The 24,395-nt window shown below is 33.6% G+C and overlaps 2 protein-coding genes across 3 annotated transcripts in view; one reads left to right on the top strand and one right to left on the bottom strand.

Annotated features, from left to right (window-relative positions):
• LOC137389590 (ubiquitin carboxyl-terminal hydrolase 32-like) overlaps nucleotides 1–8,301 on the top strand; it is a 55,518-nt gene extending 47,217 nt beyond the window's left edge. For both annotated transcript variants that reach the window (XM_068075644.1, XM_068075643.1), the window contains 4 exons: nucleotides 829–1,011; nucleotides 2,217–2,339; nucleotides 3,975–4,067; nucleotides 7,624–8,301. In XM_068075644.1, the coding sequence (XP_067931745.1) occupies nucleotides 829–1,011; nucleotides 2,217–2,339; nucleotides 3,975–4,067; nucleotides 7,624–7,809 (585 nt within the window). In that variant the 3' untranslated portion in view covers nucleotides 7,810–8,301. The remainder of the gene's footprint in view (nucleotides 1–828; nucleotides 1,012–2,216; nucleotides 2,340–3,974; nucleotides 4,068–7,623) is intronic.
• Nucleotides 8,302–12,710: 4,409 nt separating this feature from the next.
• On the bottom strand, nucleotides 12,711–21,098 carry LOC137390312 (elastase-like). The gene is made up of 6 exons (XM_068076644.1): nucleotides 21,026–21,098; nucleotides 19,665–19,758; nucleotides 16,027–16,166; nucleotides 15,506–15,613; nucleotides 13,502–13,635; nucleotides 12,711–12,866 (listed from the first exon to the last, which is right to left on the bottom strand). The coding sequence occupies exons 1-6, from the start codon at nucleotides 21,075–21,077 to the stop codon at nucleotides 12,711–12,713; spliced, it is 684 nt and encodes a 227-aa protein (XP_067932745.1). The 5' UTR covers nucleotides 21,078–21,098.
• Nucleotides 21,099–24,395: the final 3,297 nt, after the last annotated feature.

The following is a 24,395-nucleotide window of genomic DNA, read 5'->3' as shown; positions in this document are numbered from 1 at the left end:
ATATAGAATTCAATAGGGAGCTACAAGATGGATAACATTCTGCTCTAGTAAAACGATGATCGGTTTTTTGGCTTTGTACCAACTTTCCAGAGATGGAGTAGCAGGTCTAGCCTTAGATATTATATTGTCAACATGATCGGCAAAGCATAAATATTCATCAAATTTTGTGAGGCATAGCTATGAAGTTGGTGGTTGGGTATGCTGGAGTCTGTCACAGTACTTTAGGCAGCAGGAGTTCAGAAATACCAAAATTGCATTGAGCCCAAAGGCCTCCAACCATTGGTCATAATTCTCCTTATGAGGCACCATCGCTTTAACACAAGGTCTCTGTAGTGTTTTTAACTTATTTGGAGGTGCTAATGTGTATGTTCTACTTCATACTATACACTCTAGGGAGTTAGATGAGAGTTATACAAGTATTGAGTTAGTGTAAATACATTGCAGGTTATTGCAGCTTGGGATAAATCCAAGGTGGTGGGTCAATCTACAGTACATGCATATTACTGATTCTCGCTTTGTGTCTGTCTGTCTGTTGGTCCATGTAAACAACATGCGTTTCCACATTTTTGGCCCGATTTTATCTAAGCTTCATACACATGCTCGTGTATTCTGCTAGGTCGCTAAAAAATATCCGATTTCAAACTCTGTCTGGTTCCTGAAAACCAGCCTCTTAAACGCTCACCTGCTGGTGATCTGGTTAAAAATGGAAGAAATCCCAGGCATTGCCAGCCTCATTGTTGGTTTACTATAAAACTTCCATAATCTAGATATACGCTGATTGACTTCACATGCTGTAGGTATTTTCAATGTACTTACACCTCATTGTAGATCATACACCTCAAACGCTTCCAGTTTCTCAGCAATCGCTGGGTCAAGTCACAGAAGCTCGTAGATTTTCCGATAAAGGATTTTGATCCAGAGTCTTACCTGGTACAGCGCTCAGCACCGGAAGAAGCTTGCAAGTCGACAGGAACATCACTAAACTCAGGGCCAATGGGTGACCACTCAGAGGTTGGAAGTTGTCTAAGCTTTCAGTTTTCCTAACATGTTTAGTTTTTCCTATTTTTCTTTATCAATTACTCTGTGATGAGGCCTACTTCGCATTGATTTGAAAAACAGTAAAAACGGATACGCTCTAAAGAGAAGTGTTGTTCGCAATTGTCTTGTTCGAAAATTGATAATTTCCAGTGACTTTTGTAATCTTTATGTTTGATGTCTTCATGCCAATTCTTTAGCAATGAGTAAATATTTTGTTATAAATTTATTAAAGTATTAATTAATGCTGTTAACTAAATAATTAGCAAAGTTAAAAGTTACGACAGTAACTCTTTAGTAGAGTAACTCAAGTATATAAAAGTATAAATTTTGGATAATTTTCTCAGGAATTTCTTACTGACGTCATTCTTTGGCTCCAACATCAGTAAGTACTCTATTCGATATGTCTGGGACAACACAATTAGTCATCGCTTAAAAATAGTATTTCTCAACGTGTGGTATGAAGGTCGATAGCTTACACTTTCCTTGCTCTAAAAGTTTCAACCAAAGATTTCATTATTTTTTTTAATGAAGAGTCATTAGTCATTAAACTCACGTATATGCTATGATAATTGGTTGTTGCAAAAGTACTTTTATACTCATCGCTAGTCCCAGTTTATAATTAAAATATTGTTTTTATATTGGTAATATAATAATATTATTGTATTATGTATTATAATATTATTATTTATAATGTCGATGTATAAATTAAAGTATCATTATAATATTATTATTTTCACCCTTTTGTTACGCTTTGAAACTTAGCTTTTAGTGTAAACTGTTCATATACAATCATAAGTTATGGTAATTTTCAAATTTATTACTAACATTCATTTCCAAAAGTTCTGTTTTCATCTTAATGCATTACTTATTTGTAAATTTGCATTGTTTTTCCGTTTCAATAGAAATTAAAACATCTTAAAGACCTCATTTTTTTGTATTTTTAATTCAAAAAGGTCTTTGAAAAACTCAATTTTAATAAAGCAATTTGTAAAGAGGTATTTATTGAATGAGTTCAAATTGGTTTAACTGCCCTCAGCTTGAAGGTAAACTGTATGGCTTGGTCATTAGCATTTACGGGACAGTAAAATATCTTTTCACATATCACAGTTATGCAGTGTGATGTTACTCACTGCAATTTCTCATGGTATTAAGGCTAGCTTCTGTATGTCGATTGTTAGGAACTTGATCCTGGTAACTCTACTAACTCATTGGGATTACCGACTAGAGCCAAAACACAGTCAGTTACTTCCTGTGATAGCCTGGATTATAGCCAAGCCAAATATGACCTCCACGCCGTCTCTGTAAGTTTTTCACCCGCATATTCCTTAGATCTCTGGACTTTATATCGCTTATGGCTTTTGTATGTTATACAGAGGTTATTAGTTTGAGGATCGCTCTATGCTGTAAATATCTCTATGCCTGTTGTGCTGGTGCGCTGTGATAAGTTATTCAATATTTATAGTTACATAGTCCAGTCATGTGATCATGTCTTTCTATGGGTTGTTTCACACGTGACATCAAGATCTTTTGAAACAGTTCGGTTGTGTAAATAAAAGTAAAATTGCTGGAAAATGAAAATACAAAACAGAAAATAAGCACAAAATACTACAAAATTTTTAAATTAATTTAATTTAAACTACATGTATATATAGTGTAAGTTATACTGCATATTACTATCTTTGTACAACCATCGAACCTACGTATTGCCAAGACTACACTTCCAGTCAAGTTTACTTTTTGTACATAGTTTTACATAATCCATTCTGTTATATTACGATATGTAATTACTTGCTTTTATTGTTATTATGTGGGCTTTGAAATAAATTCATCAAAATATAATATATTCCTTTAAGAACCTTTGCTCCAACATACACTGCTTTGACATATGTAACAAATATCAGAATGGGTTAACTTTGTATGTCAAGGTTTTACTTTACATTGTTTATTACTGGATTTTTGCATATTTTATAGAGTACTTTTGTAAGAGTTCAAGAGTAGCTTAATTAAATTCAATTTTAGTTAGTTAATCCATTTCACTATTTGCTTAGTACATTGAAACTGTTATATGTTGGAGCAAGTATCCTTTTAAGATTACGCTGCACTTTGTTTAATTCGTACAAGAGCTCAATAAACAATGATAAACATGTCAGTTAATATCATAGAGCATTAAAGAAAAGGCTTTATAAAAAAAAGCTATGTAAAGAAACATAAGGTAAAAACCAAAATTAATAAAGATTCAGTGAAAAGAAGTCTTCATATGTCACATTAGAGCCAGATTGGAGACAGATAGTGGAGTATGAATAGATAGAATATGACAGCTAGAATGAGGTGAAGGCCCGGCAATGCGTATGTTAGATAGTAGAGTAAGTGATAGAAACGTACAGTGTAACTTACTCACACTTCTATTATATAGCTTGCATTAGCTTACTTTACTTATTCTTTTATTTTATGCTTTATTCTTAATTTTCACCAGCTTTACTTTTATTTGCAAAATAGTATCAGTTTAAGAAATCTCGTATGTGGAAAATCATTTTGTATGTTTGCTTGAATTTTGCATCATTTTTTTTTCATTTGTATGGATAGGTAATCATAAGTGAGTAATTTATCCTACAGTAAGTTTTGTTTTCTGCTTTCATTAACAACTAGTATCTTATAATTAAAAAATATTGGATATAGGTGGAAATCTCAAAATATTCTTACATACGTTTTTTTTTCACGTAAACGTTTTTAGTATTTTAATTTCATTCACTAAATACTTTACTGATGAACATGCAAGTCTATATTTTCACTTGCAGTGCATTCAAATTTAACCTTGTTCATTCCAAGTGCGCAGGAATATTGCTGATAATATTTGATTGTCTCGGTCTCTAATTATTCTTATTCAACCTTCTAGCTATGTTTTTTTTTATCTTTAGCCTGACCTGTGACTGTTGTAGTGTCACCGTGGTAACCTAGGAGGTGGTCACTACATAACTTGTACTAAGAACCCTAATGGTAAATGGTACGAGTATAATGACAGCATGGTTAAGGTGAGTCTGGAAAGTCACGAGTTTCCTGTTTACTCTTTCTGTCAGATTTATTAACCAAACAAGCACACAAGTTACAAGGTTTTGCCTCCAATGATCATTCCAAAATATATCTACCAACCAAATGGCTTTTTTGTTACTTTTGAGGCGTGGGTTTTCTCTGAGCAGAACATTTATATTGCATTTCCACTAGCCTCATCACAAACCCTGTTCATTCTATTTATAGAGTTAGCTTCACGCTATATCAACGATTCGGTTACACTAAGTTTAAATTAGGTACAACATTGCATGCCCCGCCCTTTTAATAAAAATACATTATCTTTTCATTTCATATTTGTTTTCTTATACGGTCATACCTTGACATACGAGCTTAATGCTTTCTCGGACTGAGCTCATATGTCAATTTACTCGTATCTCAAGGCACTATTTCCTATATAAAATAGCTAAACACAAATTAATCTGTTACCATTTTATCAAAAAACTATGTGAAACAGGATATTCCTATGAAAAAGCACGTTTTTAAAAATTGTAATTCAGTGCCTACACTAACAAAGTAACAAATACCTATCTATTTACTTGTTAAAATCAGCAATAAAATGTAACATTACTATGAACACTACTGTAGGTTCTTACCTTTGAGACAGGCGTAGTGGCTAACAACAGTGTGAGAGAGACTTGACAGCAGCGCGTTCAGTGCACTAAACTTTTGTGACGCTACGTAACATAACATAAACTTTGAATTTAACTTAAATGAGTTTAGCTTACTAAATACACACTTGAAGCTAAGTTTTAATCTTTATATATAAGCTTCGAAGTTTGTCGTCATCTGGTCTGTCCAGCTATAGTGATGTGTATCTAGCAAAAAAAATCCGTATCGCAGAAGATTTGATCTCAGAATCTGCCCATTCACCAGGCAATAAGCTGACCCATTGAGGTACACAAGGCGCAATGGATCCTTTAGGCGACATGAGTCGTTATCTCGGTTAAAATATGTATATCGACTCCGTGTTACGCTACGCACAACGTCACTAATGCTTGCTCTTATTAGTAAGTTTAGCAATACAGATACTAGCTTACTCAAATTAACCATTGGCAATGTGCCAGGCTAATGGCAAGTGGTAAACAACTACATTATTTGCAACTGTTTATAAGCTGCTTTTAATACCCGTGCAATGCCAGACATTCAGCTAGTCTTTTACTAAACTAACCTTAATTTTGTCGTCTTAACTTTTTATTTTCCGTTTTCGGTTTAGCGCATTTTGCCTCGCATTTACTATAACTTGTAGTCAACCTTTTAAAAACTTTTTTCAAACTGATTCGAGGAGAAAGACCGAGCGATGCTTTTCTCGAAAGCGGCTTCTCGCATACTTGACCAAATGGCTCGTATGCTCATATCTCAAAGATTACTCGTATCGCAATGAAGAAATTTGTTCGAAACTTTGCTCATATCTTGATTTTCTTGTACGTTGGGCCATTCTTATGTTGAGGAATGGCTGTATAACTGTTTTTAAGCAGGAAGTGCTTTAGTTAAGCCCGTCTCTATTTATATGTTGTATACATCTATTGCTCCTTACCAACATATGTCTCTATATGTTGTATACATCTATTGCTCCTTACCAACACAAGAACAATTTTGAGCAGCAGTCTTAAACTGGTTTTCTTTTGTCATATACATAATTATTTTGTAATATTTTTGTAATTATTTGACTTGTTGTTAAAACATTTTTATCCATAGCGTTGAAAAATTTTGATGTTCTAAATTGAGCTCAATGAATGCCTGATATTTGTGTCTCCATGGACACGGATATTTACCCTATAGAACAATGTCGCAGAAACATCGCAGAACAATATCGCAGAACAACTTCCGCGAAATATAACTCGGTGAGTTATATTTCGCGGAAGTTGTCTTTTCATTAATTCTCGCAGACTATTTTATTCGTGGAGAAGCACATACGCGAATAAATTATTCTGTGACTCCAGCTACTGGAAACTCATAGCGACTAGTTTTTTATATTAATTAGTAGTTGTTCTCATTTTTTAAGTAGCCAACAACTCTAATTATACCCGGATTTTAACCATTCGCGTTATTGTCTGCCCGCGAATTTTGGTAATTATCTTTGCTCATAGAGGTATCCTTTTATGTTCTAACCGATAACAAATATTGCGGTTAAAGGAGTTTGAAGGATATATGGTAAAAAATCTCTAATCAGTGTATCTATTGTGTGATATTCAGCCGTTGCCAATAGCTTGCTGTAGCTATTTTACCTATTCTAGCCAAAAAGAAGTTCTTAACCCAGAATCTAGTTAATCGTAAAAAGCCTACTGCAGGATTTCCTTCTCATACTGTTACATTGTTTCATGAACATCATCTAAAATATGGCCTCAGTGTTCTTAATCGTGTTTAAACCATAACTGCCACAAACAACTTTTATCGTATTAACTAGGTAAATCAGACACGCTGATTCCGATTTTGTAATCAAAATAAAGATTAGACCACTAACTTTCAGAGTAATGAAGGATTTTTTATAGCGTTTTAATATCGGTCTCGAAAACAACACGATCGGCATAACAAGCTCCGCCCATAAATACGTGACGTAACCTAGCTTTTTAGAAAAAGAAGTTACGTAGGGATGTTTAGACCCATTTAGAATAATAGAGATGGGTGTTTTAAAATCCATTAATATCTAAATTCAGCCTTAAAAATAATATCAGTCTTTTCTGAAAGGTAGATAAGCTATTTAGCATTGCATATTTAAAAAGCGCTATAACAACGCTAGCCTGTGATAAAACCGCGCTTTTTGAGCTCATTTTTCTCGGCGTCCAGCCCATTTAAACGTCATGTAACATGATGCAAGCAATTTTAAATAGTTTATATCCCTTTCATAAAAAACTGAAATTATTTTACAGGCTGGATTTAGATAATAATGGGTTTTAAGACACCCATCTCTATTATTCTAAATCGGACTAAACATTCCTAACTTCCGTTTCTGAAAAAAGCTAGGTTTTGTCACATATTTATGGGCAGAGCTTGTAATGCCGATTGTGTTGTTTTCGAAACGGATATTGAAATGCTTTAAAAAAGCCCAAATGACTTTGAAGGTTAGTGGACTAATCTTTATTTTGAGTACAAAATCGGAATCAGCGTGTCTGATTTACCTAGTAATTACGATAAAAGTTGTTCGTGACAGTTATGGTTTAAGTGTTGTATATATAAAATCGGCGGTCTCGTGCATCTTGAGAGATTGTCAAGTGTTATGACTCTAGTGTACATACAACTATTCGAACATACCAGTAAGCAATCAAGTGGTACAGTGTTGGTATGTTGACTTACCACGCTGAAAGTCGCGAGTTCGTATGCAATGCAATCTTTTTTACTGTCAACTATTAGGACAGTTGAGACGAATGACACTGCTCTTATTATAGCTATGGTTTTATCCACGCTAGTTGACCACCCTATTACCCTTCTTGAAGCCATAGATCTCAATAATCTGCCAATGTATGTCCATCTTGGAGCTATAAAAAGATATGTGCTAATCAGCTTTTTTCTTTCCTATGTTAGGAACTCTCAGAGGCGACTGTCACGCAAGCGAATCAAAGAAACTGTTACATCCTTTTCTATGAGCGCCAAGACCTCATCTATGAAAAACTCATGCCAAACATTTCAGGTCGGCAACGAGATGACTCTGGCATTGATGAAGAGTTCAACACAGAGTTGTCAAAGGCAGCTTCCTGCGTTATACAATAGCCTTGACTCTTTACAATTAGTTTTTACACATTTTGCCCTTAGCTGTGGCAAATCGTCTCAAGCATTCCTTCAACTCTAGTCTAAAGATTATTTCTATTATTGATGATAGCTCTATGCGGATGATGGAAAGGAGACGATTCCTTCATCTCTCTTTAGATGACCTGTAATATTCTATTCGCTTTCCACATTTCCGTTTATTTATTCTTTGTAACATGTGATTCTTTTCTTCGCTGGTTTCCTATTACGTCTATTCTATTTGATGCTGCCAATCGAAAATTGTGTTTTTGGTTTGAATTTATTCTTCAGATGTTATTTTGGTCATAATTGCAAATTGTTTAGTTTTTGGTTATTGGTGCTTTCCAGTGGTTTCATCAAATTAATCTTTTTTCAATTTTATATGCCTGAAATAAAGGCTCATGCATCATCGATTTAGCATGCTCTCTCCCATTTATGATTGGTCATTTTGACAATGGCAGGCTTGGCTTCGCTGCTGACTTCCGAAAAGCACTGTTTTTGCCATCAATATGTAGGTAATTCTCTCAGGTTCATGTTAGGCTTTGCTGTAACTCTGTATCGTAGTCAGGGTCTTTCTTGGATCCTCTTGCTATCACAGAGTTGTGAATACAATAGGTTTAATATATGATTACATGTACCTTCAAGCACTGTTACTGTATTACATAACCTGCTTTGCAGGGCAACTAAAAAGTAATATCAATCATCAAACTCTTTAATCAGAGTTTTCCACGTTCACAGACTTGGTGTAAGTTGTATTCTTGAATTTTTTGTCTCGACAACTCTCGTCTGTCTGCATAAGTTTCCCATTTTAGTGCATGATGTTATAACCAGACAAGGCTGATCAAAGTAGAACATTACTATCTGTCATGAAACACTGGCTAGTCTAAAAACTTTTAGTTATTTTAAACAAAGACCAGATTTTTATAACTAAAAAGATTTAAGACAAACAATATTAATTTTTAGGGCTGAAAACTATCCTGCCTTGAGCACGTGACCCCAGGGCTGATACTCCCCCTTAAAGGCCCATTAGGTTCGGCCCAAAATCACGTTTTAGGGGGGGTTTCAGATCATGGGGCACTGTCAGTGAATTTGCTACTTTAGGAGGGGGGGCTTCCACAACCAAGCCAGTAAAAGGGCCCATGCTCATTAAGGTTTTATTCAGCCAAAGTAATACCAGACATTGCACCAAAAATCCAGTCTTCATTTTAATGCAGATTGCTACTGCTTGCCTGCTGACGGGAAAGGAAGGTAAAAGAGACAGTCGACACTGCATTATCTTAGCAACCCTTTAGCAATATACTCAGAATGAATGATATATTTATTTCATTGATATTCGTTGTTTTTCTTTGTAAATGAAAATGATATTCTGATGGTTGATGTTTGGAATCAGTTTTATTAACCCTTTTGCAGGCATAGCAACATCTTTGTCGTTTTGCGGTACTGACGCTAGTGAACGTAGTGACTATTATGTCACCACACGAACGGTTTTTATAAATAGATTTATGGTTAGCTACATGTAATTGCCTTTTTTTGTTTAATTTTTTACCAATAGTAAACTAAAATACATTGGTCTCTGTTAGCAACAAAAAATAATCCGTTTGCAGAAGAAAAAACGATCGTTTTTGCAATACTAAACAAACAAAAAATCCGAAATAAAAATGTACTTAAATAAAATTGGGAATTTTGTTTGTAGCTTGTTTCTGCTTTATTAATGCATGAATCATATTAGATGTTTAGCAGGGCGTGGAACCTGGGTGCCCTCTAGGGAACTCCCAGTGTTTAGGGGGTGTATTTCAAATTGACCAACCAGGTGATTGGGGGTACAATATTCAAATTGACCAACCAGGTGATTGGGGGTACAATATCCTAGTGTGGGCCTATCCAGGTGGGTGTTTCATTCAGAGTATCAGCCCTGGGCACGTGACAATATTCCGCTTCATTTAAAAATACATGGATTGATTTTTAATACTGGCCAATACTTAAAGTGTAAATACAAGTATTGAAGACTATTATGCTCATTCTCATAGCTCAAAAATAGAATGAGTTATCTTTTCCCTTGCTCGTCATTAATCGCATTACATCATCATCATATTGACTCATGATGCGTGACAAGAGCTTCGCTTTTTGCAAGGCTCTCGGTGTTGTTTTCGCGCGCAATTGGCTAATGCGGTTGGGCCTTACTTATTAGCCAGTGATGTGTTATTGCGAGCTGGTCGTTGACCTGTGAACTCTGTTTTTGCAAGCAAGCGTGCTCAGTCCCCAGGGTTGATACTCTGAAAGAAACACCCGCCTGGCTAGGCCAATACTTGGATATTGTACCCCAATCACCTGGTTGGTCAATTTTAAATACACCCCTTAACACTGGGAGTTCCCTATGGGCCGCCCAGGTTCCACGTCCCGCTAAACATCCAATATGATTTAGGAGCTATAAAAATAATTTCCACTAGGCCTATAGCATATGTATCCGCTATGTATCTAGGGGAACACCTAATCAGGCCAATCAATGAAAGAAATTGTTCAGCAAAACTTATTAAATTTCATTTGGGCCTCCCTAAAGTAGCAAAGTCACTGACAGTGCCCCATGGTCTGAAAACCTCCCTGAAACGTGATTTTGGGCTGAGCCTAATGGGCCTTTTGGGGGAGTATCAAACCTGGAGCTCAGTCAAATCAACATTACAGAGTAAAGCATGGTGAATCTTTTGATACTAAATAACTGTAATGTGAATTTTATTGCAAGTCAACCTTTAAGCTCCACAGTTCCTCATCCTAGTACAATCTGAGCGTGGCTAATAGGTTATCGAGTACTGGCAACTGTGTAGATAACTAGGTCTTGGTGTTGGGTAGAACAGGGCATCGTAAAAGAGACCACGGAACGAAGCAAGGCAACAAGTTATATTGGGAAGCTGCTAATGTACGTACGTAGTGAGACCGGTACACCATACTAACAAATGCTTTATTTTTTATACTCTGGTATTTTATGTTGTTTAAAAATTGTGTGAATAAATACAATATTCTTTAAGATAGTGTCTACAGACATAAATGCAGAAAGAAGTGATTTGTGTAATAAAACTATTTGATGTCATGCTTTACTAACTATAACTACTAGCCCTAGCTGTGATATTAGTTTCTTAAATACCAAAGAAAATAGGTATGAATATTTTTGCCTTCTTTATGTAACTTTACCGTCTCAACTTTTCTGCCTTTTAAAAATAGTCTTTAGAAATACCGTAATATCAAACACACGTGTGTTCTACGATTAATAAAAACTTGTTTCTGATTACCTTTGGTTTATTATGGTTTAGTAACAATCATACCAAAAATGTGTACTTGAATTTCTGAAAGAATTTAAGATGAAATAAATGAATGAATAAATAAAAAACAAGAAAATGGATGAATAATTATGAAAAGACTGGCATATAGTTTAGCATGTGTCGCATAATTTTGGTAATTGTTTTATGTATAACAGCTTTGTATTTGCAATAGCTCTATCACATTAAATGCTATATTGCCACGGAACTAGAAATATTCATGTTCCGAACAAATTCTTGTTATTGTTACTAGACAATATCGGTTTGATCAGAATTAAAGAAAATCGAAAACTTTATACACTCTTGTTTACCCTGGCTGGTACTTATGGCAACACGAGTTGAAACAGTTACTCAAGAACGCTCTATTTTATATAGGACATTAGTCATGTTTTTGATAATATTTGAATAAATAATATAATAATAATATGTTGTATATTCTCTATTCAAATGAAACAAAAGGTGAAGGAGCCACAGAGAAGAACTGAGGCTCACTCACGCTAGCTTTTACTAGAGATATATTCTGCATGATACCCTATCCCTAGGATCGATATTGTAGCTCAGTTATCAGCCTGCCAGCCTCAGAGCGTACAGGAAGTATTATCACAACTCGTATATCCTGAATTATCTTTGGATTATCACAACCTGTAAAGTTGTTGATCAGCTCTGCAAGAAACAGGCTGTTGAAGAATGGACATACACTCTTCCTAGATGTCAGGCTAAATATGTTCTACATGTGAGTAGTTGCTCTAGTAGTATGGAGCTGAGCTTGAGCTCTAGTAAATGGTTGTAATTATCTGCCCTTGCAGAGGCTAGTAGATCTAACATCCTGTTACAAAGCAACTAGTTGAAGCTATCACGCTATACCAGTGCAGATTAACCTCCTCAGCTACCATTAGTTTGAAATCTTGCTACTATATCTACAGGTAGCTGATAAATAGTTTTATTGTAGGATTAAATATACCATAAGCATCGCAATTATAGAAGTGAAGATTAAGAGGAAAATCTTTAGCTTCAATATTTTAATAAATATAATGGACACAAACATGTAGGTCATGATTTAGAAACTGCAAGTAAAATCAGGCACTGAGAAGGTATAAGAGTAGCCAGTAAAATGATGTATATGATGAAATGGCTACAAAAAGATTGCCAAAAAGGACTTGAATTATATCAAAATAAATATCTTTGCTTATAGGCATTTGGTGTTAATCACCTATAGTACTCAAAATTCCATAAGATGCATAGAACAGTCTTTACTATAATATGTGCCGTGTCTGTTCGTCTTTTCGAAGACACAGTTAGAGATTAGGATAAGAGATTGTGTTGTATCAGATTCAAACCCAACACTACGATCTGCACAAATCATTCGCCTTTCAAACTACTATTAAAGCACAACCATTCAAACATTTTAGAATAGTTGTGCATATAGTTATTCTCTGTGCTTTACTTGTGTCATGAAACATGACAATCTTTCACGGCACACTGGACTACCAGGAATAGAACTAGACTACAGTAATTAGTAATACATAAATTATAGTAGAGGCACCTAAATGGTATGAACAGATGACTTTGTTGCTACGTTTAACATTTGTCACATGACACTCCGACAGCATTAAAGGCAGCAGTGACATCAGCTACATCGTATGTGAGATCCTCAGCTGCTGACTCTACTCCACATGCCCCACAATGCATTGTCATCGCAGGTCTCCAATACAAGAGATTAGCAATAGTGAATGCCTAAAACAGCAATGCTCAAGTGAATGACCCACTGCCACAGCACTCACTCTAGCCAATATTGAAAATTTTAAAAGTGTGTTTGACATAGTTATATTATTTCCTTAAGTTTTAATTGCTTTGGTAGCAAAAAATATAGCATCTTGGTGCGGGTATAAGGTTTAAAAAGATGCCATTTGGGAGGGTAGTTGATAACATATTTAAAATAGTATGTTTACACTGTTATAGCTATAGTGTCAGTCATTAAATTAGATGTCCCATGAAATTGACCTCTGCATGAACCACAGTGAAATGGCAACAGAATTGTTGATGACGAACATAATCACAGAAAGTCTTGAGTGCATGTCATACTATTGCAACAAGTTCATGGAGAGACAACTCTACATCTGCCAGGCTTCAATATTATTGTTTGGAATAAGGCATCATAAAATGAAAGTTCAGAGAAAAGATCGATCAATGCTTTTATCTAAATTATATAAATAAATATAATTACATCGTTTTATGTTTTATTCAGCTAACTCAATATCTTTTATCCATGTGATATGAAACCTTGTTCAGCACCTTAACACAGCCGTATATTGGAATTTAGATTCAACATAAAATGATTCGATTTAGAGCAGAAGTGTATGTGGTATTACCTTGAAAGCCATAGCATAGTCCCATCCATGAGTACTTTTTAGTATGCACCAAGCCTTGTTGTATATGCCAGATGAGTGGTGCGCATCCATTCCGTCCTTGTATTTACACATGTGATCTACAGATTTGTCTGTTTCTAGAAATATCCAGTGCATACAATTCAATTTACTGTCACAGGCAGCTTTTCAGCAATATAAAAACATAAACTCACGTGACAGTTTATGTCTATGGCAGCAATATAGAAACACTAGGTAAATGCCCGGCGTTGCCCGAGAAATAAAAATCTTTTTAAACAAAAAATCTATTCTTAATTAACATATGCAGTATTTACCATTCAACTTTTAAACTTCATATCATTGAAAAAGTGTTTTTGTGCAGTTCAAATGACATAGGAGAAAAAAGAAAACACCTGTAAATGTTTTCAAACGTTTTCAAACAATTTTAACTTTTAAATTCCGTATCATGAAACAAGTGTTTTGTTGAAATAAATTAAGAGGAAGAAGAAAACTGTAAAAGTGTTTAAACTTAAATGTGAAATTATTAGCAAGTAATGGCTAAATATAGTCTGCTTTGCTACGATTACAATGAAAAGTTATTTGGCATGCAATTATATGATTTTAGTTTGTCCAGTGTTGGCATCATAAGGTGAAAATATTGTACAGATGTATAGAGCAGTATAGAAACCCATAATAATTATTTAATGCAATCACTATCTGGTAAAAATCATCAAAATTCATCATCGTTAAAAAATATTAAAAAAACAATATGTTAACTTTAGTAACTATAGTTACGCACAGTAACTTTAGTGCCTTTTGTGGTTATGGTCTGTAAGAAAATGTAACATTACAATGTACTTCATGCAGAGTTTTTACCTTCAAGGCAGATGTGTAGCATAAACACTGAATCCAACTTAAATTAATTCAGCTTTCTAAAACATACTTAAAGGAAGTTCTAGTATACATTTTAGTGAACTTTTAACTAAAATTTTATTGCTTATCTGTTTACGAACGCGTTTTAGCATAACTGATGACGCTGAACTGAAATACAATCACCAAATTTAAATTTCGAGGGTAATGTTTGTTGATATCATTTGGCGGAAAGCAAATTGGCCCTAATAAGGCAAGGCCGCAAAAGGATAGTGTTTCATAGAGTTAATTAAGTTTCAATTAATATATATATATATATATATATATATATATATCCATGCTACAGAGAGTACTGTTTCGGCTATTGAAGCCTCATCAGTGCAGCTCAGAGCTTAGGCAAGGGACACAAATCCCATTACCAATGAGAGTTGACTTCCTGCCACGAAACAACTAAGTTGCCTCACAGACTTTAAAAAAGTCAATGTGCTGACACCAAAGTGCTCAAATCACAAAAGTGATGAGCTTTGCACAACTATACACAACTTGCACATACTATATATATATCTACACTGTATATATATAGTAATTGAAACTCAATTAATACACGTGTATATCTTTTTTCTATAAATACAAACAAATAAATGCATTAATATTTACATTTTCTTTGCATTATATTTCTATTTGCATAATAAAATGAACTATTATCTATGCAACACAAAATACCTGAATCGGATTATTTTTCAATAAAAATTGGTATATCGGTATCTGAATCGGCTGGTAAATTTAGAAACGGGACAGCTCTAATACAGACACACCAGTTTTGAGATTGACATATATAGATAAACTCACACGACAGTTCATGTTCATGGCAGCAGGAAAAGAAAGATTATGTTAACCAATTTGAGTTAGGCCTAAAATTCTACATTCTTCACCAAAGTGTTTTCACTCACTAAAAACCCCTTCTTAACAGGTTAATCAAACTATAGTTTTAATTATACAAACGTGGTTCATATGAATTGACAATTATGTGATACTTAATCAGATAAAATTGGTAATTAGAACACGCAGCAGGTTGGTAACAGCCTACTGCTAGAGAACTGAGAAGTGATGAAGTGGAAGTGGGAATAAAAGGAAACATACTTAAAGAAGTAGGGTTACACATGCTTCGCATTGCTTTTGCACCCTTCGTGATATCAGAGCCTATGAGAGCATCCTCTTTCTTGTGGTAATGAATATCACAAGTCTCTCCTAAAATGAAGTTTACACTTTAATGGAACAACAAAGAAAATACGGAGAACAAGCTAAGTATTGCTACAAGTTTTTTCGGAGAACTGAGTGTTATTTTGAGTTGAATGAGTTTGAACTTTGAAAATCGTAGAAAATGAGTTGTTACGAGCACTTACTATTCATCTGAAAAAATTAAGGTTCAAGTAAACTCATATTATGCAATCTTTCAAAAGTTGGTTGAAAAATTTTAAGATTTTCATAGCGAAAGTATCCCGGGACCGCTGATACCATTTTTCGATTTGTTCTTAGCCTATGGTGATCAGGGTAAAAGATTTCACTGAATATTAAGATTTATTAATGTTATACTATGCTATCAGCAGAGCTGACACATCAAATGAGCCATAGCAATCCAATTATTGTTCAAGCTGACTCACCAACAATGTCAGAATACGCTTCATTGACGCCTCCCTGTTGGTTTCTATTTTGCATTCTACCACCGTGCCATCTGGTTATTGCATGCCCAATCTCGTGACAGACGACATCGAGAGATACTAGTGGATAGTAGTAGTCTTTCCTAAAACGATTTGCTATCCTGTATCAGTAATGCTGCTATTTTTTAGTAATCTGAACTTTCTATAATATGAGGAAAAAATCAACAGAAACTACGACTATGCCACTTGGTTACTGCATGCCCAATCTCAATCTTTTTTGCTATAATAAGAGCCATCCGTCTGTTTGTCTATCCATCTGTCCGAACTACAGTAATAGGTTGGAAAAACCAAGTGGATTGTACAGGATTTAAACTCACAATGTCTAGTATGGTTGACCAACACTCTAACAACTGCTCTACACCACTACTCACTGGCATTTCTGAATAATAGTAGGTATAGTTGTTACTCCTGACCATAGAGTTATCTCCCCCTAGAGTGATAACTGTGCATTCAACAACACGAGCGTTTCCGGTGCCAACAAGGAGCGTTTAGGCCACGCCCCTTTTTTGTGCTAGTCAATCGTAGTGATTGACAGAACAATAACATCAGCCATGAGAATGATCATGAATTTCCACAGTTAAGATAGTAATTATTGCTCATATTAAAGAAATGATGATTATAGTTTATTACTCTAATATATGCTTATTATTTAAAGCAATTCAATACCTACATGCCTTGCAAAGGCACTGAATAGATAGTGTAAGTACAGTGAGTTAGTGAGTTACTCATAGATAAGATAGATAGTCATACTGGGGTTGTATTACATTGGTGTGATGGGAAGCTAATCGACTGCCATCCACTGAAAGTATTGACATTGTATGGTGATAGAGTGATTCATTGACACCGCAGCCCACAAACAGCCCTTGCATGTAATATTAGATTTTGATACATATCAATCAAATGCATAGACTAGCTTGAAAGGATGTCCACTAGTTAGTGGTCATCCTTGCTTGATGTAAGCAAGCAAAAAGTTTGAAAGTTAGAGTGGGAAATGTTGTTATATGTTAAATAAAAATAAATTATACTTAATTATACTAAATTATAATTATTTAAAAATAAAATAGACTTTTTTATTACTTTATTTATTAAATCATTTTTTTATTGTAATCATAGCTAAACAGATTATATTTAGCCATTACTTGCTAATTATTTCACATTTAAACACATTTGCAGTTTCATTTTTTTTCCTAATTCATTTCAACGAAAAACTTCTTTCATGATATGAAATTTTAAAGTTGTAGTTGTTTGAAAAAGCTTGAAAACATTTACAGTTGTTTTTGTTTTCTCTCTTCTCTCCATTTATTTCAATTACACAAAACACTTCTCATAATATGTAGTTTGAAAGTTAAAGTGGCAAATGTTAAATATGTTAAATAAAAATAAATTATACTTAATTATACCAAATTATAATTATATGAAAATAAAATAGACTTTTTTATTACCTTATTTATTAGATAATTTTTCATTGTAATCACAGCTAAACAGATTATATTTAGCCTTTACTTGCTAATTATTTTACATTTAAACACATTTACAGTTTTATTTTTCTTCCTAATTTACATGTATTTCAACAAAACACTTCTTTCATGATATTAAATTTTAAAGTTGTAGTTGTTTGAAAAAGCTTGAAAACCTTTACAGTTGTTTTCTTTTTCCTCTTAATTCTTTTAAACTGCTTAAAAATTTTTTCTCATGTTATGAAGTTTAAAAGTTAGAACGGTAAATAAATGTTGTATAAAAATAAATTTTTTGTCCAAAGACTTTTTTATAACTCGGGTAGTACAGCTCACAGTTGATGGCGGTCGATTAGCTTCCCATCACACTAATGTAATACAACCCCAGTATGACTATCTATCTTATCTATGAGTAACTGATTGCATTAACTCACTTACTTAACACTATCTATTCAGTGCCTTTGCAAGTCATGTAGGTATCAGGGATTACGTGTATGTCACAATTTCCATTTCCATAATTCATTTCCATATTATTTCTATTTCCATAAAATTTCAATAATTTATTTCCATATTAATTCAATTTCCATAACATTTCCATAATTCATTTCCATATTATTTCCATTTCCATAACATTTCCATAATTCATTTCCATATTATTTCCATTTCCATAAAATTTGCATAATTCATTTCCATATTAATTCCATTTCCATAATTCATTTCCATAATTCATTTCCATAACATTTCCCTACTTCATTTCCATAGTATTTCCATAATTCGTTTCCATATTATTTCCATTACATTTCCCTACTTCATTTCCATATTATTTCCATTTCCATAGCATTTCCATAATTTATTTTCATATTATTTCCATTTCCATACCATTTCCATATTTCTAAAATAAAATTTCCATACCCATTTCCCTAAAATCATGGAAATATTTATGTTTATGGAAATGGATATGGAAAAGTAAACATTTCCATAATATGTTTAGCGATTCCTGGTAGGTATTGAATTGCTTTAAATAATAAGCATATATTAGAGTAATAAACTATAATCATCATTTCTTTAATATGAACATTAATTACTATCTTAACTGGAAATGCATGATCCTTGTTTAACCCTTTTCATGGCTGATGTTATTGATCTAGTCAATCACTACGACTGACTAGCACAAAAAAGGGGCGTGGCCTAAACGCTCCTTGTTGGCACCGGAAACCCTCGTGTAGTTATCACTCTAGGGGGAGATAACTCTATGCTCCTGACGATCTCTGACAACCCATTAAACTGACAGGGTATTATTCAAAGAAGCTAAGGAATGGAATGCTTTTGTCCTATGCTATTTAATAGCCTCAAGGCAGCGTCAACAATGAAATAAAAAGTAATTATTGTTTTGCCATGTAGATAAATTTTGTAAAATAACAAAATTCAGTTGAACAGAAGATGTTAGAATCACTTATTATAAGCTATAGGCCTAATTCATGTTGAGCACACTTTAGTAACTAAAAATTAGTATGCAAAAGCTCAAGTCGATAAATGTGTATTTACACGAAATTCTGATTTACTTTTTTTTTGATATATGGTGATATTATTGTTTTAGAGTACCCAGCTTTGGTTTCTATGACTACCATTTCCTAGCATCATGGCTCAACTTAAATTATTCTCATTTTATTATATTTCAGTTAAATAGACATTTAAGGCTCATCAAATTTAAAATATCATACTGCTTAAAAAATTGTTATATCATATGACATTAATTGTATTTTCAGTCAAAGCATTTAGAATGATGATAGCTTAGCTTCGCAGCTCATACGCATCTGTAATTACATACCTATAAGACAAGATTTCAAACTGAGTTGGAATGTTTTAGGTTAAAGGTTCTCACATGTGCAGTTTTATTCAATTGATAGAGAACATGAGTGATGACATCAGTTGCAACTGTAGAAGTCTCTCGCATCAATTAGCTATAGTTTAGCTGATCAATAAAAACAAGAACGATTGATAAAAACGAAAATTTTTGAAGTTCTCTAAAACTTATGAATTAAACCTAGAGTTATTGATTTTAGATTTAAACAGCGGAAGTCAGTCAATTTAATACGTAAATGAAGGATAGAACAACACCGCACTCACCCATCACCAAACTTAAAAACTTTCCCATCAAAGAAGGCATTGTCTTCTTCTAACTTGTAGTGTACATAGAGGTTGAGGAATGATTCGCTGGTTTCTATTAAAGAAAAAATGTCATTTAAAAATTCTAGATCTACATGTCTATGAGTGTTGCAACATGCAATAATAATGGAATTGATAATAATATGGCCACATTAACAAATAATAGCTAGCGGAGCATATTTGGTTAAAGACATATCAATTACATAGACATAAATGTATGTAAGAATTAAAAATCAACTTACACAAAATTTTAGTAGATTTTCCCAGAAAGTATCTGTATTTTTTATCATTTTCAATTGTGTTTAATGTTTGAGGTGATCTGACTGCCAGGATGACTCAATACTGAAATCTATATAACTTGATCGTGATTAAAACGCTCAGAAGAAAAATATGTGTGAAATGATGTCACTTGTTGCTATCTTTGCTATAATTGATATCAGCGATTGCGTTGAAGTTACAGTGTCACACATCTCTATTCTGTTGGTCTCTCTGCAACTATAGATGTCATAACCAAACTTTCTCTTGCTCTTAGGATTGTAACGTCGATTAAGTTTTGTCAATTTTAATCTTGAAACATCCTGGCAGTCAGATCACCTCAAATATCAAAGATATTCGCAAACGTTCGAAAAATGAAGTACTTTCGGATAAAATCTATCAGAATTTTGGGCAAGTTCATTTTTAAACCTGTTCTACTCAACCTTTAAGTAGGAAATATTTACTAGTTTATTGTAGTATTGGTTACATTCTATCTAAATACTAGCCATTAATCTGCAGACTATTCTAGTTCATATTTGTAATAAAATAGTTTGCTTGAATTTAATACCCTTTTTTAGAACAAACATGCGTTTTCATATAAGACAATACAAGCCATAATGCAGAAATATTAAAGCCATGTATATTCGTGAAATAGTAATTTAGTACTCAATTGTTTTACTATTTTAACGTGAACTTTATAATAACTTAAGCTATTCTAGAACTTGAACTAATTAAATATATTTATTTTAAGTGTCACTTATTTTATATCAGGCTATATATTATTATATTATCAGGCTATTATATCTATAGATTTTAGATGTGTAAATAAAAGGAACAACATGAGGATAAACACTTATTGTCACACAGCGATAATATCTCAAGATTTTTAGGGCTTATTTCTCTTGAGTTTAGTTTGTTAGTTTGCAAATTGACTGCACAATTAATTTGTGAGTTTTTATAATACTCTATGTACATGTACAAGCTGTCAAGCTTGTTATATAACAAGTTTGTTATATAACAAGTATGATCTAAATCTAACTTTAGTTTATCCTATGTGAAATACTTACCATAGATATAGGTCGTATCTCCCATCAATTCCTTCCACATGTCAACAAACATGTTGGAATGGTTGTAAGCCTCATTTCTTGGACTGTAGCCTTGGGTCAAGAAATGGAGATCAAAACTTTCATCATCAGCCTCTTCACAATTGAACTTAGAAGTCGTGTCCTCATAAGCAATTTTCTTTTGGTTGTAAATATCAAACACCTGTAAATATGTTATGTATTGATCTGATGTCAATATGTTATGTATTGATCTGATGTCAATATGTTATGTATTGATCTGATGTCAATATGTTATGTATTGATCTGATGTCAATATGTTATGTATTGATCTGATGTCAATATGTTATGTATTGATCTGATGTCAATATGTTATGTATTGATCTGATGTCAATATGTTATGTATTGACCTGTTGTCAATATTTTATGAGTGCTTTGAAGTTTTAAAGACACAACCTATCCGCTTTTCAAAAAAACAAAAAAAATTCTACTTTCTTCGACAAAGGAGCTGATAGGTTTACAAAAGGAACTAAAACACTATGCATGTGTATAATCATCATTTGATCCATAGCAAGTGTGGAGAATACATTAATATATACAATACTCAGTAATCTGAATGAGACAGTGTTTCCCTCTTCAATAGAACATTGAGCATTCACACGAAATTGGCACTTTTAAAAAGCTGTGTTATCTAGAAATTTTACAAATGTTAACATAAAGCTACTGATAAATACATACTGTAATTGTATGCCACTTTCTGATAGAACGCCACTATAGGGGAAGGCTTGAAAAATACAGCGTAATGGCACTCAAATAGAAATTTTACAGTATACGTTTTCTTATTATAGTGTCCATCAGGCCATAGATAGCATCCTAGCTTTAACTAAAACTTCAAAATCGTATTATATAAAAAATCTGTTGCTTGCTTAAGGAATTGCCTACCTCTACTCGACGAGAGGAATCCCTGTGCCGACAGATTTCTTTTGTCTGTTCTACATCTAGCAGCGCAAACCTTTTGCCAATTTTGGAATTACCGACTATACCTTTAACTTGTCGAACTGCTATATGTGTTAGATCGTTCCATGTATCTTCTACTTGACTTGTGTGAGCGTTAACCATTCCTGAGGCAAAAACATAGGTTTAAAATAAATGATAGAAGTGGTGAAACAGATACTCTGGTATATTGCTATGAGAAAAAGCTGCGATGGGGCTTAAAGGTAACATTACACTATACGAAATTATTAACTTGCAACTTATAAGTTTTGTTCAGCTATGTAAAATAGCTATGTAAATTATTGCCATAGTTAATGGGTATATAAACTAAATGTACTAATCAGCAGTTCATTGCTTATTTGAGAGTGAGTAAACTACATTTTTATATTTCTATTGCATTTATTACAGAGATGGGCACTCAAGTTGCCATGTTTGCTCAAGCAAAAATTAAGGCTCATTTCACAAATGACTTGAAAAGAATCAATTCTCTGGCATCTTTTACTTACTGTAGAATTGTATTGACTCAGAGCATCCTACCAGTAAGAATTGAGTTGAGTCTTTACTGTCACCATGGAGGAATTGACTCAATTCTCTAGTTTCAATAAGCAAAACGACTCATGCCGAAATGCACCAATCCTTCCCTTTGTAATTACTGTGTTGATAAAAAATCCACTGCAAAAGGTGATGTCGTAAGTAACACAATCTTTTACTTGATGTGCGCAAATGCGAAGATGTTCCTGCAGTCCCATGTTGCCAGCCACACACATGTTTAAAAGACTACGATATCACTGTGTATATTTTATTGATCAATAATTTGTACTACGCACTAGCTCTATGGTATGACTGCGTGCTGACAATAAGCTTATTTATAAGCTTCATAACTGCTCGTTCACTTTACCGTTCTACTGTTTTACATTTGTCTACATTTTACCATTTTACTGTTCATTTTACCAAAAAGCCTTTATAACGACTCGCCTTTGTATCTATACAAAAACATTTATCACTGATTACAGTGTGAACAGATCCACCCAAAACTTTGCCACAATAAATTGAGGAAGTTAGGTTGTCATTGTGCCAAAATTGAACCAGTTGCACAGTTTTTCCTTTACTCATGAAACACGGCATAAATCGTTGATATTTAATAGACTGAGTTAATGCGTGTAGCTAAATTAGCGATTGTGGGTTATTGTTATTTTGATGGATTGTCGTAAGTCTATTTTTGTAAAGTTTGATAGAGAATTGATTTTTTTATTTGGAAGAATTGAATTGAATCGAGTCATTAAATTTAGGATAGCAAATGAGTTGAGAATTGAATTGCGATGTTTTTGTAAGGAATTGCAAATTGAATCGTTTCTTACATGACATGTGGTGCAAAAGAATTGGGAATTGAATTGTTAATTTTTTGATTAGAAGTAAAAAGAATCGAGTCATTTTTCAAAGCCTTATAAACATATCTGATTCATTACACTTATATAATTATTCTAACAGGTAAACTATATTACTGTTGCACTATACTTTTACATACCGTATTGTTGTATCTACTTGTTATTTGATGTTATTTGATTGCATACTTGACAGTGAATAAACTACATTTATTATACTTCTATAATTATTCTTACAGAAAACAACATATCCTTTGTGCATTTTGTAAGTTAGCAAGTGATTTTCTGTCAGCGGAGAGAGCAGTTTTACTGGTGCAATTGTCCGGATACGTCATAACTTATGTACAACTGAGTTTAGGCAAGAGTATGTAATGATTAAAAACAGTGATTGCTGTGAAGTCAGCAAGCAACTAAAACAACTCGCTACTAGTTATACTAAATACCTCAGTTTTAGTTATTCAAATATTAACATCTGCATGTAAATTATTTGTAGAAGTTATTGACATTATGACAGTAAAATGAGAGAGCTGTTGTTTACGCAATGTAAACAATGAAGAGAACCTACCGACAATTAGACTGGGCACAGGTCCAGCAATAGTTTCTGTAGAATAAGATAGGTCATCCGTATCAGCAAAATATTCTATGTACCAGACAAGCATGTCCCAGCCATTCTCCTACAAGTCAAGTGTGAGATCAGACTCAACTATTTTGACTTGAATGTATCCCAAACACATGGAAAAACTATTGCAGAGTGGAGGTATGCTATCATTCATTTCTTAGCAAACTTGAAGGGTGATGAGCAAAAGATATTTTGGAAGCTGAAGATTGCAATTATAGCACTTCGAATGGTTGCTAAGCAACATGACTAGATAAGAGCTCAAACAGAATCAAAAAACTTATACACATGTAAATGAAAAGATTAAAATCTTTTCATGGTAAAAAGAAGTCGATACGGGTGATAGAGGAATCACTGGCCTGCTGTGATTATGTAAGATAATTAA

Source organism: Watersipora subatra, chromosome 3 (assembly GCF_963576615.1).
Source record: "Watersipora subatra chromosome 3, tzWatSuba1.1, whole genome shotgun sequence".
Classification (NCBI taxonomy): domain Eukaryota; kingdom Metazoa; phylum Bryozoa; class Gymnolaemata; order Cheilostomatida; family Watersiporidae; genus Watersipora; species Watersipora subatra.
Note: the sequence above shows the minus strand (reverse complement) of the source record. Positions and strands in the feature narration are given on the sequence as shown.